Source organism: Anoplophora glabripennis, unplaced genomic scaffold (genome assembly GCF_000390285.2).
Source record: "Anoplophora glabripennis isolate ALB-LARVAE unplaced genomic scaffold, Agla_2.0 scaffold529, whole genome shotgun sequence".
Lineage (NCBI taxonomy): Eukaryota > Metazoa > Arthropoda > Insecta > Coleoptera > Cerambycidae > Anoplophora > Anoplophora glabripennis.
This window is the reverse complement of record NW_019416645.1, coordinates 139,617-158,418: the sequence shown is the minus strand read 5'-3', so window position 1 is coordinate 158,418 and position 18,802 is coordinate 139,617. Positions and strand designations below refer to the sequence as shown.

Below are 18,802 nucleotides of genomic sequence, written 5' to 3'. Positions count from 1 at the left end.
TTTGCATCGAATATGATCCTACTATAGTTCCTTCTACAATTTAATTTCCTATACAATTTACCTTCTAACGAAATTTTTAGTCAACATAGAATGATTGATTTGCTAAAATCCACACACAATACGCGAATAGAGTATAAATATGTAGTTACATAAACTATATTTACTCATAATTTTGCGGAGCGCTAGTGATCTATGTACTCTCATCAATAATTCATAAAAAAGTACGTTTTCGCTCAAGGATTTCATTTATAATTCCTGGTATTTTTCCAATAGCCTAGCTCTTTAAGAGGGAAGTCAAAGTCGTATAAAAAAAGATCGGTTTCTAATTTTTAAGCATTTTATTACAAAAATGGAAAAGTAATCGATAGCCTACGCATGTTTCCAATGACTGGCACAATAGTTAATACAAGTTATATACAATGAGGCAATTAAAGTATAATAAACAATCCTTATTATTTTATTCTACGTCCTTGTTAATATTATAATGACTATTTACAGATCCTAATAATTCATTTAATAGCTATATACATTTACACAACTATTTAACGCTAATAATTGTCAAGACAGCATCAAAAACATAAACAAGCATAGATTTTTTATATACAGAAATATTGCAATCTCCCAGCCAGACAACTATAACTATATGTACAGAATAAAATGCATTCGGACTATTCTTGCAGTACTTTACAAGACTCTTTATCATATTCTAGAATATTTACAGTTTATTTCTAATAGAATCGCTTATATCAGAAAATACATAGATCAGGAAAAATAAACAAATTTAATCTGACAAAACTAATTAAAAACGAAGTGTCATTCCAAGTTCTGTTAAGGAAAACAGATTGACAGAATAGACCAGGGCGGATCTGTTTTGAGGTGGATGTGAGTACAACTCGCATAATAAAAGTGTAGATCCCTAGATCTGGGCGAGGTCCGGAACATTTTCAAAAGTACAAAAATGTTTAAAAATTATAAAAAAATACTTTTTTACTTATATCTTGGAATGCAAATTTTTTCGCACCTTCGCATTTTGAACCTCCGAATTCAATCTCGGAGCGAAAGCCCTCTCCCCCACTTTTCGTGTTTTGAGTCACTTTTCACGCATGCGAGCGACAGCTTTTCCGATGATTTATCAACTTATGTTGCCGATAACATATGGATATGAAAATTTTTTCCAGCATAGAACACGAAAAAACGAAGCCACTGGATCAAAGATTATCGCTAAATTGTTTATAAATTAACGGTAAATGCCGACAAACTTTGACTGCTTATATCTCGAAAACGAACAACCGGAATTTAAACTTTTTTTTTAAAGAAGCGTCTTCGCGAGTACTTTATAATTATAATTTTTGAAAAAAACTAAATTGCAAATTGATAAATCTAATCTAATTGTTTAACAATAAAAAAAGAGGGTTAACTTTAAAAATTTACTGTGGTCGTCCTAATCAACGGATTTCAATATTTCAAAAACCATTTGAAAGGTTGAGCGCTCTTTTCTATGTGAAAATATTTAAGTATCTAGATGCTTTATTTGAGGCTGTGCAACATTTGGAAAATTCGAAAATTTTTTTCAAAATTTGTTTTATTAAATTATGTTGCGAAAACTATCGAACTTATTTTAATGAAATTTGGTGTGTTATTTTATTATACTCTAAAGTTTTTTTTACCAAAATTAGAATACCCTCGAAGCAATTAAAATATTTTTAAAAAATTATACAAAAAAACTTGATTATTTTGCCTATTTTTCATCAATTTTTTTACAACATGGGTAATAAATTTTAACTTACAGTATACTGTGCAAAATTCAATTCTAAAACTTTTTTCCTCTTCAATATTCTTCCAAAATGCATAGGTTCCAAGATATAAGTAAAAAACTCGTATAAAATAGGTATTTTTTTAATATTTAAACATTTTTGCAAATTTGAAAATGTTCCGGACCTCGCCCAGATCTAGGGATGTACACTTTTATTATGTGAGTTGTACTGAAGGTAATCCAGAAAAAATTAGTTTACCTTCTTACATCCAAGAAGCGGTTCTCTTACTTTTTCGTAAGAAATAGCTAGGTACTAGAAGTTTTTCGCAGTATTAAACGCATGAACTTTATGTTTGTGAAACGTTTTGCATCTTTAGAAAACTCACAACTGACTTTGGTTGTTTTCGAAACAAGCGATTCAATTGTATTTTGTACATTTAAAAAAACTACGCTATTTGCCCCTACTCATCATCCAGTCCTCTTTCACCAAATCGGCCCCTTTCTCCCCCACCATTATAGCGGGAGCGTTGGTATTCCCGCTGGGTATGGTAGGCATGATGGAGGCGTCGATCACCCTCAGCCCCCCAACCCCGTACACTCTCAGCCTGGGATCCACCACGGCCCCGGAATCCCACTGAGGCCCCATCTTGCACGTGCCCACAGGATGGTAGATGGTCATGGAGATGGTGCGGATGTGGCACTCCCAGTACTTGTCGCTGGCGAAGGGCACGTGCCTGCAGTTGGGGAAGGGGATCCTGTGGAGGCGTGAGTTGAATTTCTTGAACGCTTCGGCCTGACTGATGTTTATAGCTATCTTGGCACCTAGAAAGCGACATGGATTTTTTTTCTCGCATGCTTTCGTCTATCCGGACTTACCTTCCACGAGGGTTTTAACATCAAAGGGGTCATCGAAGTAGTTCGCGTTGATGAGAGGGGCGTCAAAGGGGTTTCTGCTTTTCAGCCGCACCCACCCCCTCGAGTGAGGCCTTAGCAGCAAGGGCATCAGAGTCCAGACGTCTCTGTTGGCTATGGGTTTGTAAACCGTACGGTAAAGTTCTTCTGTAAGGCCCAGCACCTTTCTTACGCGCCTGCCGCCGTCAGAATTGACGCTTGCGGGGGCCATGTGGAACTGGATGTCAGGCCAGGACCTGTTTCCTGAAAAAATAAAATTTGTTATTAAGAAATAAAATCCCTAACAAATCTTTAATTATTATTGCAAGAATAAAACCGTCAGTTTCATGGTGTAACTGACCTTTCTGTAGGAACTTGTATGTTTATCTGGTCCTGATTGACATTTTCATAACATTGAAGCAGTTTAAAATAAAATTTATTTTCTTCTGTTCAGTGGTGTGCAATTTCTATCTATTTTTGTTTTTTATTATGGAAATGCGATCTCAAATATTTTATCTGATTGGTGCACATACTTTGTAGGCCTACAGGTTTAAGGGGGCGATTTAGTATGTATATTTTTACCATGTAACAGAGCTTCAGATGAGGACACAAATCATCGAAGAAACTAACATAATTGAATATTATTATATATCAATGTATTCGCAATGGTTCCCGCTAGTGAGTGAAATAAATTTCAATGCTCATGAGAACAGAAGAATAATTTAAATAAATGCCAAAGTACCTCAATTTTAACCATACTGTTAGTCTGCCAATATATTGGATTTATGACGGAACTAGGTCAGGCACAATAACCAAACTACTTCACTCACTAGAACGGACACTTAGGATCATTTGTATTTAATTTTCAGATTAATATTTATTAACAATTCTATAATTTGTGTCCTCAAGTAAGATGACAACATTTTACACACGACTCCATGTTATATTATATTATATTATATATTTAAACCAGAATTTTAGCGGTTTCTATCTTCTACAAGAATTTCTAAATATAATTAGTTTGTGTACTCTGTCACAGGTGTCGCTACCCTTGAAAATGAAAGCGAAAACACAGAGTTGGTTTATTGTAAATTGTATTGGCCGAGAAATAGTGAAATTTCTGGCGTTTTTAGGTACTGAAATCTTTAAAAGTAAAACGTGTAGAACAAAAGTAGGGGTAAGCACAAAAATAAAATCCTTGATGTTTTGTTTATTCATGGTTACCGTTTAAATTTACCCAAATAAAATAATAACTAAAAAAAAGCATTTGCAAAACATGCGTTTGCTATTATCCTAACTCCACATTTTAACAATTATTTTCACGTACTTATAAAAAGTAAACAATTTTATATGTAGGACTAAGCAAGTAAATGTTATAAGAATATTTACATGTGGAATTATATATAAAAAAGATAGTATTTTCGTAGATTTCAGTACCTAAAACCTTAATGGTTTGATCGTTTTTTGCAGCTGTTTATTCGTTTTACTGCGGCCGGCGTCTTTGAAAATACTCAGGTGGCATGACATAACATTCCTATTATTTGATAAGCTTTAGATTATTCAGTTATTAAATGTTTGAAATTATTTGTCTTTGCGGAAAACACTATTTACAGAATATGGGACCCATAATGGTCTGATATTATCTTTGATATATAAATATGGGTAATATTTTAAAAGTAGGTAGGTACCTAAGTAATAAGATTTTGTAAAGCTTAAGTAGTACGAAAATATAACGCATAAAAAACCAATAATATGTACTAATTTTTCTTTATTAAGAATTAAGATTAAATTTTACGTACAGGGTGTCCCACATAAAATCGTTATTTATATTGTAGCCTTGGTAGTTTCAAAATAAATTTACAGCTTAAAAATTGGTCTGACTCAGGTAGATTTCTGTTTCAATCTACAAATCAGTAGCTACTTACCGATAAGAAGGAAACCACTAGTCTAGTCGAGAAGTAAGTTTTTTTTTGCGAAAAATAGTTATTGTAATCCTAAAAATATGGTTGTTAGTACATTGGATTCGGAATTATATTCAGAGAAAGAAGTATTTTTAAATTTATCCGCAATTAAAAATAGCAATTGTTATAAACAAAAAACGAAGAGAAAAAGGGAGTCTCCGTTTTTTAACTATAACTAAAAAAATATTGAAGATAGCTGAAATTTCAAAATAGATCCTGAAAGAGGCGAAAATTTCAGCAAAATAAGTCAGGAATTGTAGCTCCATTATTTATAATTTTAATTTGACGTTGAAAATATAGCTCCGCGCGGCGGCGGCGGTTTCCGCGTCGTCGCGTCGCCGCCAAGCAAAGTGTGCAACACAAAATAATTTTTTTATAGTATTCAATATTAATTTAAAAATCTAAATAAATTATAGTGTCATCTAGACACTTGAAGGAACACAGCCCAGTTGGAAAATAATTTTTAACTTGACTTATGTTAAAGTTATTCAATTGTTAATGAACTAATTTTTCGTGGTCCTAATCTTTCATAAAACTTGTTGTAAAACTTTAAATAATGTATCTAACATTTTTTTTCTTTCTGGGAGGTCTTTTTATATACATAATAAACAAGATTCCGTTGTAAAAGTTTATAAAAGTTTTTTCATTTGTTTATAATGATTTTTTAAAGTTAACAAAAAATGAAAAATCCGGGAAATGTTATAAATTTTTTTTTTACAAAATGTTTGATTTTAGTTGTTTTTCTATTAATATATTGCGTTTATTAGCTTAGCTAAAAACTTTTTAACGTTATTTGTTTATAAATTTGTTATAAACAAATGGACAAGTTTAATATTTTTGAAACATTTTTTTTGCCATTTTATTGTCTTGGTAATCTGTTTTTTAAAAACAAAAATTTTTCTTAAATAAATTTTTTAATTGTTTATAATCGTAATTTCCCTGGGAACACGATGGTGCAATTATTTTTTTGCTACTTGCCGTAGTTTACGAGATATTTGCGAAAAACCTTATTTTTTATGGGTTTTTTGACCTTTTGACCCCTTGCCTGATCACCTAGGTCAAAAATGTTTGCGGATTCGGATTCCTGAGGGTCGAAAACATATTTGCGCCCAGGTTTGATCGACAGAGGAAAAAATGGAGGTTCAGCCTTCATTTCAATGGACTAAGTACATACAGTAATATTATATATATATTTTATGCCTATACATATTATTCTCCAAACGCAATTAGTAGCAAGATTCTATATATTTTAGTAATTAAGCAGTGTTTTTAAGTTAAAACGACTCGTCAAAGTAAAAAAATATTTCAGGTTAGGTATATATTTTTTTTACTGAAAATAGCAGTTAATTTACATTATCGGATTGTTAATGTGAAAATATAAACATTAGACTGTTGACTATTCCATGTTATACGTGTTTTAACGTCACTTTTGAAGAAGAAACTACATGTAATTTTAAAAACCGTATTTCTGTTTTTATAATGAAGGAATAGTAATTATAAGATTGTTTAAGCTTATTAACTAAAAATTATTGCCTACTCAATAAAAAAATATTATTGTCCTCGATAATCTATTACTGATTAATAAAATATTTACTCTCTTTCCTTATAAGATTGTATGTACACAAATTGGAGCCGTTCCTGAAAAATCGGACGAATATCCGGTGCAGCGGAATTATTAGACTTGAAGCGTTGGCCGCTAGAACAGCACCTGCCGGGGTCCCGTTTCGTGACTCACGCTGGGCGATATTTTTTGTACAAAATCCCGTCCTTAAGTGGTTTATTCTACGATATATAGCGTTAGCCCAAATTATTTAATACATTGAAATATTTTGCGTCTATAGTAATAAAATCCGTATCTATACGTCGTATACACTGACTGTTAGTCTTCAGTTGTATTTTGCTTTCCATCTTTTCGTTCATCATAAATAGAAAAAGGAACTACCTAAATAAGTATTGACGAAGCCAAGTCCCTCCACGCCTCCCAAGGTGGTCATGGGGCCCTTTCCGTTGACGACGTACTGCATGGTCATAGGAAAAGCCTGAAATCTGTCTTGCACTATGGACACCGGTTTGTCCACGAGAAAAGTGAGACCACCCATCCCGACGTGGTCCTGCAGGTTCTCTCCCACCGGTAGGTCCTTCAGCACGGGGATCCCGTGCTTCTTTAGCTCCCTTTTAGGCCCGATGCCCGAGAGCATCATGATTTGGGGCGTGTTTATGGCACCTGCCGACATGACGACTTCCTTTCTAGCCATAACTACTTGCTTCCTGCCTGTTATCAATAAAAAAAGGCGTTAATTTCGGAATAGGCAATCGGTTAACGAAACATGTAACTTTTTAAAATAATTGCTTTTATTATATACATACTGAAGTGGTATGCAACCGGGAATACAGATGTATGTAATGTTGGTAACAGTAAACAGTACATTTAATACCTACCGTTTCGCACGAACTCCACTCCAAAGGCTCTCATATTGGAAGGATTTATCAAAATCCTCGTTACGTGAGCATTTAAAGCCACGTGTATGTTTTTCCTCGTTTTAATCGGCCTAAGAAACGCCTTTGCAGTGGAACACCTAGATCCTAAAAGTACAAATATAAATTTTTCTGTTTAAAACTGGTCGGTGGTATGTCCTATTTTGGCATTTTCGTTAACCTACCCCTCCGAATCGTCCCCTGCGCGATCATGAAACCGGCCTGGTCGGCGCCGTTGATGTCGCGAATGGGATATCCCATCTCCAAGCCCGCTTCGATGAAGGCGACCACCAGCGGCGTTCGCCAAGGGGACTCCTGGACGGTCAGGGGGCCTCCCTGTCCGTGATAGGACGTTTTAGCCAGGTAAGGGTTGCGATTGTCCTCTGACTTTATGAAGTACTTGAGGACGTCGTCGTAATTCCAACCAGGATTACCTGAAATGTTTGTAGTGAGAAATATGCTCCAATCCAATCGACAACATTCTTCTTCTTTAAACGTTAGGGTAAAATTTTCACATTTTTTGTTTCTGTGTTTGTACATAAGAAGTTGATGTAATATTAGTATGAAAATTCGCAAAAATAAAGTAAATGGATAGTCTTCAACTCTGTTTATTTTCATTGTAGTTCTTTCTTTGCCGTGCGCCTTACCTAGTTCCTCCCACAAATCATAGTCTTTCTTGTTGCCCCTCACGTACAGCATGTAGTTCAGCACGCTAGACCCACCCAGGACCTTCCCCCTGGGCCAGTTGCATTGGCCATTCTTCATGCCCAGGCAGGCTCTCCCGGTATATTCCGTCTTGTAAGTCCAGTCCATGGGGGACAGCTGGAGGTAAGCCGCGAGGGACGGCACGTCGCTGATCTCATTCTCGTCCGGACCGGCTTCCAGAAGCAACACCTGCAAAGGGAAGACTGCTAGGATGAAAAAAAGCAGTGAAAATGCGATCTATACCTTCCACTCGGGGATTTCCGACAGTCTCGAAGCTACCACCGCCCCTGCAGACCCGCCACCTACAACGACGAAGTCGTACTCCCTGTAAATCATCCTGGTTTCCCTGATGGGGGCTTCTGGGTCGAAACGGTTGTAGTTAGTGACTAGGGAGAGCCCAGCGAATATCAGGGGTATCACCCATAGCGTTTTGCCGACTATGCCCACAGTTTTCAGAGCCGTCGATATAAATAGGGTCTCCAGTACCATTTTGTGTTTTATTGTATTATTGTTTAATATCACAGTCTCCTAAAAAATAGGCCAAGGATACGTATACTGTATGTCCTACGATTTTTTATTATAATTTCCGTCAAACTCTTAAAGCGCTTTCTTCATTTTATATACAAAACATAGTGTAGGAGTAGGATATCCTTTACAAGAAAACAAAAAGTCAGTTATAATTATTATCGTATTATCAGCAATCTGCTAGCGACACCAGAAAATTTTTCGCAATCCAGGTACGATATTAGTAATAAACTGACTTTTAGTAATCACATATTGAATATTACTACCAATGCATGATAAAACCCTTGGAACTTATTATTAAAAATGCTTATTTTTCGATCGGACGTATTAAAACTACGACACACTAGCAAGATCAAAACGGGAATATGCCTCTGAACTTGGTGTATTAACAGCTGACGTATATTGACAGTCTGGAGTATATTCAAAGGCATCATTCTGTCCATTTGAATGTTGCAACAATTACTCTTCTTCTTCGTATTTCATGTCTATACAGGGTGATTCACAACTTATCCAAAAAAATTTGGGAATAGACGCGGCATGAGAAGTGGAGTCCATATCGTAAAAAATAATTTGTAAAATCCTTATAGTTTCCGGGAAAAAAATTATTGAAGTTGTAGTACATTCAACCATTACATAGCTGGACAACTGTAGTCTCCAGCGTCATTCATAACATGCGTGGAGAGCCACCTGGCCTCAGCGACTCCGAATACTGAAATCCGATTTACTGTTATCTGTGGTGTTTACAATAGTTTTTTCGTATTTAGTGTCAAAAATGGTTTGCGTGTATAGCAACTCGGAGTTGATGGATATCGTTTTAATTTATGTTGAAGCATTTGTGTTATGATGAAGCAAGACAACATTTGTGTTAGTTCGTAGAAACTGAGTAAGACTGACCCAAATGTGTTTTCAGGTCGGTAGATAAAATTTTGAACAGTTGTAACATCTGGTATGTCAAATTATTTTATTATTTAAAAACACAAATTAATTTTATTAATTAATAACAATGACGTCAAAAGCAGTTGAATTTGCTGATATAAAATAGGTGCTATAAAATTCTATTTATTTCTTTCCTTGCGAATATTTTTGTCCATTTTTATCACACTTTGCCGTCATGCCGGTCACATTGTGAAATCAGGTTTTACAGTGGACCAGTTGCCAGTGCCGTGCAGAAGTGTATTTTTAAATCATTTTCGAACTGCCCCTTTCGATTTTTTCTCTACAAAATTGTATTTGTAAGTCTCCTGTACATCCAAAATTTTTTTTATAAGTTCTGAATCACCCTGTATATGGCCTCGATAATTGATATATTATTTCATTGCTTATTTGCTAATGAGACAAAAGTAGCACTTCCTGTAACTTTTTTATTTTTAAAATTGTCTGTTCTCTACTAATTTTTATTTATGTTTATTGTTACACTTTTCATTTCTCTTTATAGATTTTATTTTGCATTTATTTAAGTACATTTTAATATTGTTTTTTTAATGTTATATGTAATTCAGTGTCGTTTTATTTACTATTTTTGCATTTCTTGTATTTTTATAAAACATTTATGATATGTACGACCTTTTTGGAATTACTGTAAGTAGTAACATTTTTGTAAAAGTTTGAGTGCAGTAACTTTTATAAAGAATGATATTTTCTTCTAAATTTACAAATAAAAAATACTGTATATATCAGTAATATTCATGGTAATTACTTAATAATGATTTTTCTGCTACGAGAACTATCTATGAATTATATATTTATATTATTTATATAACGAGCGTTCAAATAAAAACGTGGTCGAAGTTGGCTCTGACACATTGGACGTAGGGAGTAGCTTATAGCGACCAACTTAACCTCATTTCTCAACGAGCTGTATAGCAGCTGTCAGTTTCAATAACGTTAATGACTATATAACTTTATTTTAAAGAATAATCGTGATAACAATAACAAACAATTAAAGGAGCTTTTTTAACACTGTGTGGCAGGTACCGACTGATACTCCCACCATTTGTGATAAAACACGTACAGAAGTTCTTGGCGCATTTTCCATTATTTGTTGGACATTTTCTTTTAATTCTTCAGTCCGCTTTTTAGGTCGGCCGCTTCCTTATTTTCTTGTTACACTGCCCGTTTCACGAAAACACAACGCTGAACTGCAAAAATTTTGTACTCGACAACGCCGGGAAATTGATTTTGAAATTCTATGAAACATTCCTCAATAGAATACTTCCATATTCCATCAATCTTGCGTCCATTTCTAAAGTAGGACTCTATGATAAACACTTTTTGTTCTTGAGAAAACACCATTTTAAACGCTTTTTAAAACGAAAATATTCAAATTGATAGCGGCGATATAGCGCTTTGACAGATGACGTTTAAGTTCATTTGCTATACGCTACGCCCTACGTCCAAATTTTCAGAACCAACTTGACCACGTTTTTATTTGAACGCTCGTTATTTTTTTATTTACCTATTAATAGATATGTTGACTAGAAAATTATTCTGTTGATATTTTTTCCTCTTTAATCCGGAGGGCGAATTTTCATTTTTATCCTGCGAAAAATTGTGGCCGCGTATTTGTTCCTGTAAAGAATTAAGCCTGGCATGTCTCTCACGGACCAGAGTGTGTCATTTTGTTGATAGACTGAAACAAAAAAATTTCATTAGTATTCAAATTCTTAGAAATTAAGAGATCGTGCGATAAAACACGATCTGATGCTGAAAATTTTGTAAATATTTATAACAGAAATCAGATATGAAATTTTTTATGACCCGTCCCCAATCTTTAAGTAATCAATTTCGTTTGTTGCAGGTGAGTGAAATCAAAGTTTGCCTAATAATTTCAAAAAAGATGAAACTCTTGCCGGAACGTAAGTACATACTACCATTGCCATTTTATGTGTTCCTTGTGGCCCGTTTACAGTTGAGATAATATCAGGGTAAAGTCCAAATAATAATTGTCAAAAAGGTACAAATATTGTATTGTAACTCTAGAGACTGTTTACTATACGTTACATGATAATTTCACAAAATTTCAATTTAAAAACAGATTGTTTTCAAACTTACGGTTGACGATCTGTGAACACCCAGTACATTTTAAATATTGAAAAAAATTGGTTATTTTTGTGTTTTTATCTGATATAGTGTATTAATGAATTCTAAGGATAAACTCATCCACCAAACTTCTCTGTAGAGAACACCCTGGATATAATGTATTAGCTTAGCCAAAAAATAATTTTCTACATTTGAACAAAAGTAGAATTGCTTCGTGCATGGGCACACTGTAAATATACTTTATACTTTTTATGTGTTTTATACTTCTGATTCAATTGTAAACTTTGTTCTATAATTGAAGTTTCACTGTTGAGCAATTTGATAAATACATTTATTTTAGACAGTTAGTTGTCGCGTGCTTTCTTAACTAAACCGTTATTGATTGTAGTTTGTCGAAACCTTCATCTTAAAAATTTGCAGTTTCTCCTCTTACGTAACCTCATCTTCGTTTCTACCAACGCAAAGTAACGCTGTTAGATAGTGAATTTGTTAAACCAGTAATCAAAACTTGGTATATTTTGTTAGCACGCCCTTTTTCTGCGTCACTGAAATATAGGTATTTCGATTAATCGTATTTTACGCATTCATAAAAGGTCCATTTATTTTTACAACAGCGCTATTAAAGAACAGTTAATTTATTCAATTTTCAACTGCACATTTCTCGATAAATTTCCACAGAGACAGATATATTTTATCACTTCACCTCATTAACAAGACACAGTAACAGTTAGATAAGCCCAGATGCGAACTCTGCCGTTCCGTTGTTGTCCCAGAATCTCTTGTGATGATCCGGAGGTATTCCGTAGGCATTCCCAACCCGTTACTTCCAGATTAACTTGCTCGGTATGTGGGTTGTTACCGCCAAGATCTGTGGTCGCAACGTAGGGAGGGCGAAAGTGGAGTATTACGGCGCCGCAATTTCACTTTCTTTAGAAGGCTAGCGGACGACCAAGTTGAAATAAATCTATTTGAATGTCACATCGAAACACACATATTCGGCCGCATCATACAAACGCATCGTTTATTTAAATTATATTGCTCGTTTTTAAACTTGCTGCTAGAATCTGAAGTATAATATATTTAAACAGAAAACGCGGTAAAATTTGAAAAAAAAGTAAATGCGGTGAGATCTGTTATATTGCAGTATGCAGTTCCCACATTTCGCTTCATTATTAGACGATTATAATTCTCGATTGTCTTCCGCGCTGAGCCAGTTAATCCAGGGAAACGGAAGTGACCGGTGACCGATTGTTGGTAGAAATGGGAAGTGAAGCCGCTGACGGCTCGAGGAAAGTGTTATGTCATAACTTATTTATTAGATGGTTTACTCTTATACACTATTTACTGCAATAATTGCGGCCTATTAGAAGCAAAGTTTACTATTCGTGTAAATGTTTTAAAGCTTTTTTAGCGATCGGCAGTATACGAACAAACATAACTTTACAACACATTCTTGGGCAGAGTAACGGAATAATTTCACGAAATTGTATAATCGCCCTCGAAATCCACATAAAAACCGGCACGGCACGTCATAGGTACAGTTACGCGCGGTGTTGCCAGATCTGTATTTTTAAACGAGAAATTTGGTATACCCACTTTTGATATCGTCTCAAAATTTATTTTTTTTCTAAAAGTTTGGTACTACATACACTTTTGTTCTATTATTATTTATTTAATAATCCTAAGTGAAATGTAGAAAGAATAAGACCTTCTTATCCCGGCTAATTTTAAGTATATTATTTAATAATTTCAGTATGATACGGTAGGTTAGTTTAGACAAATATTATACGTATTTTTTTTATTTATGTATTACGACAGGGATTTGAAATTTTGAAATATCTTCCATATTCGTTCTTAGACGTCTGGTAAACGTGATGTAGGTTAATGTGTGTTTCGCGGGTACATATTTACATGCATATTAAACATAAACTTTGAGTCTCTTCAACGAATCTGATGTTAAATTCACTCAGGCGTCAGGTCCTTTCTAAAAAATTCATCTGGCAACACTGGTTACGCGTACACGCGATAATATTGCCTTACGTAACGCACGGTAACTTTCTTCGCACATTTTTGAACCGCCGGCCTTTCTACGATCCCCATCCGCAGCCTTGTTATTGATATTGGGAAAGTCCAATACCAGCTCCAGAACTAGACATTGGCGGCTTTGATCGTATGTTGTTAACTCCGTTCCCTAGTCGTTGTTGTACCGATTCTTGTGGGTTTGTATTATCAAGGAAGTGTTATGACAAATGACAAATACCTATATTACGTCATAGAAGTCAGAGACCGGCATCAAAAGTGAAAAGTGAAATTCACAATAGGCTTATGGCCTTTAATGTATCTATAAATAATAATTAATACACATTTAAGTATAGGCTAGGCCATTGATTATATCCAAAAAATCAGGGTTAAAAGGAGCTATGACGTTCAAGAAATTTGATTGTGTGAATCGTTCAAAGGGTCATTTTAGATACAAAAATCGCGGAGTGCTATTAAATTAGAGGGTGGAAATTGGAGATAGGGGTGAAAATGCACCCCTTTCAGTTTTTTAATTGTAGCTCGAAAACGAAGCAAAATTTCACTATACTTAGTCTATAGGAAAAATTATTTGGAGAATTGAATTTCCTATCGAAATGGCGTATTTAAAATTTGAAAAGAAAAATTTTATGCAAAAAATCGTTAATAAATAATTTGAAAAAAAGAAAATAAATTCGATTTTTTTATTTCCTTTTACTTTTCTGACTATTTTTTTTTAGTAGAAGAAGGCAAAGAAAATTGCTGTACTGAAAAACTACATAAGATTTCAAAGGTTTTTGGACTAATATTGACTGAGTTGTAACCGGTCAAACTTAAATATTTTTTAGATATTTTAAATATTTCCGTCGTTTTTAACATAATAATGATTATAATTCTTATTATTTTTACAACAAATTGGTTCTTTATTTAATACAAAATTATTTCAAAAGTTTTATTTGTTAGTAATAAATAACGATTTTCACACCTTCAAAAAGGCAAAAAAATCAAAAAATCTTATTAACGATGGAAAATTCAATTCTCTACAAAATTTTTCCTGACTATACCGAAATTTTGCTTCGTTGTCGTGATATATTTAAAAAGCCGCAAAAGTGCATTTTCACCCCTATCTTCTATTTCAAACCCTCTATTTTAATAGTACCCCACGGTTTTTTCATTTTTAATGACCCTTCGAATAAGTCGTGATAAAAATCCTTGAACGTCTTATTTCCTTCCTTTTTTGCAAAAAATGAGAATTAAAACTTATAAGGGGAAACGCGGCGAAAATCGAAAAATTGGCTTATTGTAAGTTTGAACGGACATATACCAGTCAATTTTAATTCAAAAATACTTTACAACCTATCTTTACTTAAAAAAATAAATAGTCAAAAAAGTAAACAAATATAAAAAATCGAAATTTTTGCTTTTTTTTCAAATTGTTTATTAACGATTTTTTTGCATAAAATTTTCCTTTTAAATTTTTTAAATAAGCTATTTCGATGGGATATTCAATTCTCTAAATAATTTTTCCTACGAACTATAGAGAAATTTTGCTTCGTTTTCAAGCTACAATTAAAAAACTAAAAAAGCGCATTCTCACCCCTATCTCCAATTTCCACTTTCTAGTTTAACAGCACTTCGCGATTTTTTCATCTAAAATGACCTTTTGAACGATTCATGCAATAAAATATCTTGAAGTTCCTTTTAAAATCCTGTAATCAATAGCCTATTATCTTAGATCTCTAATAGATTCTTACTTTATCCTTTAAGATTTAATAGAGAAGTTCAGAAAGAGAAACACATTAACTTGAATCTTTAAGCTGCGTGAATTTTTATATTGTAAGTTGGCGAAAAGTCGATCTTTATTTAACTCAATGTAAAGAGGTATGTAATTTCTTTGTGAGAGACCGCAAATTAAGATCGTATTGATGCAAAAAGGATAAGGACATTATTTGTTACTTATTTATCGGCGACGTGATTATTTTTTTGTAAATATTTCGTCCGAGGGACATTTTCTAATTCCTGCTCAAGCAGCGCGGAGCAACGTCTTGGTAATATTGAATTTCTACGAGGTTTTTGTCATCTACGTGCTCGCTCTGGAACATTGTCGGATCAGTGGACCATGCAGTGAATAACTAGCTAGATTGCGAGGCAAAGACCGAGAGATAAATAAAAGATTAAAAACAGATTGAGAGATAATGTAAGGATTTTTTTGTAGAACCGGCAAGATGTTATCGTTCTATTTTCCACATAGATTTTTAAAAAATTCACTTATTAAAATGAAAGCAAACGTGTAGGATTTGTTGTTTTAATTTGAAGATTTTGTCGTAATTAATTATTTTGCGTATTGAGGTTACTAGTTTTGATTTATTAAATTTAAATTCAACTCGGTTTAATTCAAAATTCAAAAATTCATTTTCATTGTTTTTATGGTAATTTTAATCAAGTAAACTTTTGCTATACTATTTTGACCTTCTCATACATCTATATACTTAAGTCTTCATCTTTTCAATTTTTCATTTCCATTTCGTAAAACGATTATTGCCTTAACATGATGTATTCGTAGATATGATTCAATTTCTCTGTTTATTTACCTTACCTGATGTAACAAAATACGTACGTAGTTGGTGTTAACTATTACACATTACACATTCAACGGCGTAATTGTCAAGGTCGGCTAATTTTTTAAACACATCTTTTACATAATCGTGAAAATTCTGATGCAATACCAAAATACTCCTCTGTGTAATGTGGAATGTTATATAACGAAGTCGTCTCGATGTGGGTCGCGTATACTTAATGTGTTAATTAATCGATATTGCGAAGAGAAAGGCGAGAAAAATAAAAAAAAAATAGCATTGAAACAGTTTTTTTATTGTCTACCTATCAGCAATTAGCTACATCAGGATAAATGTTCACTGTCTTGAATTTAAGCTTGCAGTTGCAATATTTACTATTTTTTTCTCTAAATTTTAATATAATAATAATAATTATTATTATTATGAGACATAAAGATGGGTATAAGACAAAGAAAAGACAAGTACCTATTTGTACTCGTATCTCGAAGTACGAATTGTCCTTCAAAATTCATCATATTCAAATAACATTTGATAAGTAGCATTTCTTTAACCGAACTTTTAAACATTTCCTTTTCTTTAGATAATTTATTATAACTTTATAAATCGCGATTCCCTCTAGAATATCCCTGATATGATATGATAAGTGTTTTATAAATACAGATAAAGACGAATGTTAATATTTCGTTTTCCGCGAATATATTGCTTCATGTTTTCCTAAGAATTATAATTAAAATTTTGAAATAATTACCGTTACCTGTAGGTAATACTTACTTTTATATTATCCCTCGTGTCCCATCCATCCACTATAACAAAATAATAGAAAAGTCGTATGTTTCTTCCCTTAGTTATAATGTTGACGATCACCACACACTGCACCTATTTACACCACCAGAGTAGAACGTAAAAAAACTGAAAAAAATTCCCCAAAAAGATTTTAATCGACGTTAAAATTAACGATCTATATATTATTTATTTACAAGTACCTGCAAGGCAAAAGTTTTTTACTTCATGGTAGGACGAGTACTGATCTTGGAGGCGCTCGAAAAGTCTTCGGTGGTTCTCTAGTTCCGCGGCGCCGCGAGTGGGGAATGGCAGCCGCCGACTTGCGACTAATTTTTACGGATTTCGCGTTCCTGACATTAGAAATGCGGTGTTTCTCGCAAGAAAGTCCAGGCCAAATTCGGATCCGCGGAACGGTGGCAACGGCAACGGCCAGTGCCAGTGGTGCCCGAGTGAGAAATGCTTGAATTAATCTTAGACCTCTTTTACTATGGAGACTAATTCTGCCATAAAATTGACTTCTAATTTAAAATAATTTAAGTATAAGCAGAAACATTCTTCATGTATTTCTTGGGAAAACTCTTACTGCGGTTTTCATTTATATAAACACTTTTTCTGTATGAAAATTTTAATCATTTTGAGAGCATTAGCCACTTCTTGAGAACATTAAACTGCAAACACAAAATAGTGTACCTAAGTAAAATAATAAGTACAATAACTCTTGAATAGTAAGCTACAATCTGGAATATCTGTTTGCAAATGTTAAGAAATATTCAACAACGTTAGGTTATAATTTATGTTTTACATACAACTTTAAATGAAGGTATCCCGACAGATTTGTATATAATTTACACAAAGTCATACTATCTACTTATCCCAGTATTTATTTATAACATTATATTCATCAGTGGCGGCTCGTCGAGGTGGGCAGGGTGCTCAGTGCCCACCCTGAAATTTTCAGAAGAATAAACAAAAATTTGTGTATATATTTATCAAAGTGATTTGACAATTCTTATAAAATTAAATCTAAAATGTGTTACGTCCTTTGAAACTCCCCCTACCAAATTTTAAAATTATATTTTAATCATGATCTCGGCAGCAACCAACATAACATTCGGGCTAGCCCGTGGCCGCTGAATTAAACAACGCCGTACTCCAACCATACCTTGCATGCTTATACGCACCTAGGACTGGACAGTAATCGGAAACGTAAGTCCATAACTAATTTAGAATATTTGGCCCAAGTCGGGCGAGCCCGTACACAGCTCGCATATACCCATTGAGCACCCATCGAGTGTTGTATCGACCACCTAAGACTTTTCACCAATGGTTGGAAATATATATACTGTAGTAACCTGATTCAAATATTTAAAAAATCCCGCGTGATTCGGATAAGAAGAAGAGGAGATCTGGAGATCTTAGGCTTATGGTTAGTTGGATAGAAAAAAGAGAGGTTAGATATATTTTATGTGTGAAAAGAAGCGTTGTGCAGATTTTATGTATTTATGGTTAAATAAAGTTTTAAATAAAAATATCGCGTGCCTGCCTAACATAACCACCCGGCTAGAGCTCCCTACAATACGTATATTTATTTGCTGTAATTTTGTTCTTCAAATGAATTTTTTAAATATTAGAACAATTTTTCCCTGCAAAGGTATTCCAGAAAACAAATTTTAGTAAACGAAATAATAAACCGTTTTATGATAATTTGTAAATCGCGTAAAAGAAATAAATACCTATGGTGCTATGTTGAATGTTCTTTGATAATTATAATTATTAAGGTTATTTTAACTCGTTACTGTTAAACTGAATTAAAAGTGATTGCTGAGAAATTTTCAATATTTGAATAGATTCTAGTTTGTAAACATGGGAGTGATGTAAATTATTTTTGGGATGATCTCGGCAGCAACCAACATAACAATCGGGCTAGCCCGTGGCCGCTGAATTAAACAACGCCGTACGTTGCCTGCTTATACGCAGGGCTAGGGCCACAGATCAAGAAAAGACATAGATACATAATTTATATCTATGTGGCTTGAAGCCAAAATAGTTCATAGGAGGGGTGAGGAAGTTGTGTTTAC

The 18,802-nt window shown here is 33.8% G+C and overlaps 2 protein-coding genes across 2 annotated transcripts in view; one reads left to right on the top strand and one right to left on the bottom strand.

Moving 5' to 3' along the window:
- Positions 1-18,802, top strand: part of LOC108909647 (flotillin-2) — a 309,055-nt gene that overhangs the window by 150,883 nt on the left and 139,370 nt on the right. The window lies entirely within an intron of this gene.
- On the bottom strand, positions 2,001-16,994 carry LOC108909644 (glucose dehydrogenase [FAD, quinone]). Its single transcript, XM_018714031.1, has 10 exons — positions 16,925-16,994; positions 16,713-16,850; positions 10,766-10,939; positions 8,029-8,313; positions 7,728-7,974; positions 7,266-7,514; positions 7,045-7,188; positions 6,548-6,877; positions 2,630-2,908; positions 2,001-2,575 (listed from the first exon to the last, which is right to left on the bottom strand). The coding sequence occupies exons 4-10, from the start codon at positions 8,272-8,274 to the stop codon at positions 2,205-2,207; spliced, it is 1,866 nt and encodes a 621-aa protein (XP_018569547.1). The 5' UTR covers positions 8,275-8,313; positions 10,766-10,939; positions 16,713-16,850; positions 16,925-16,994; the 3' UTR covers positions 2,001-2,204.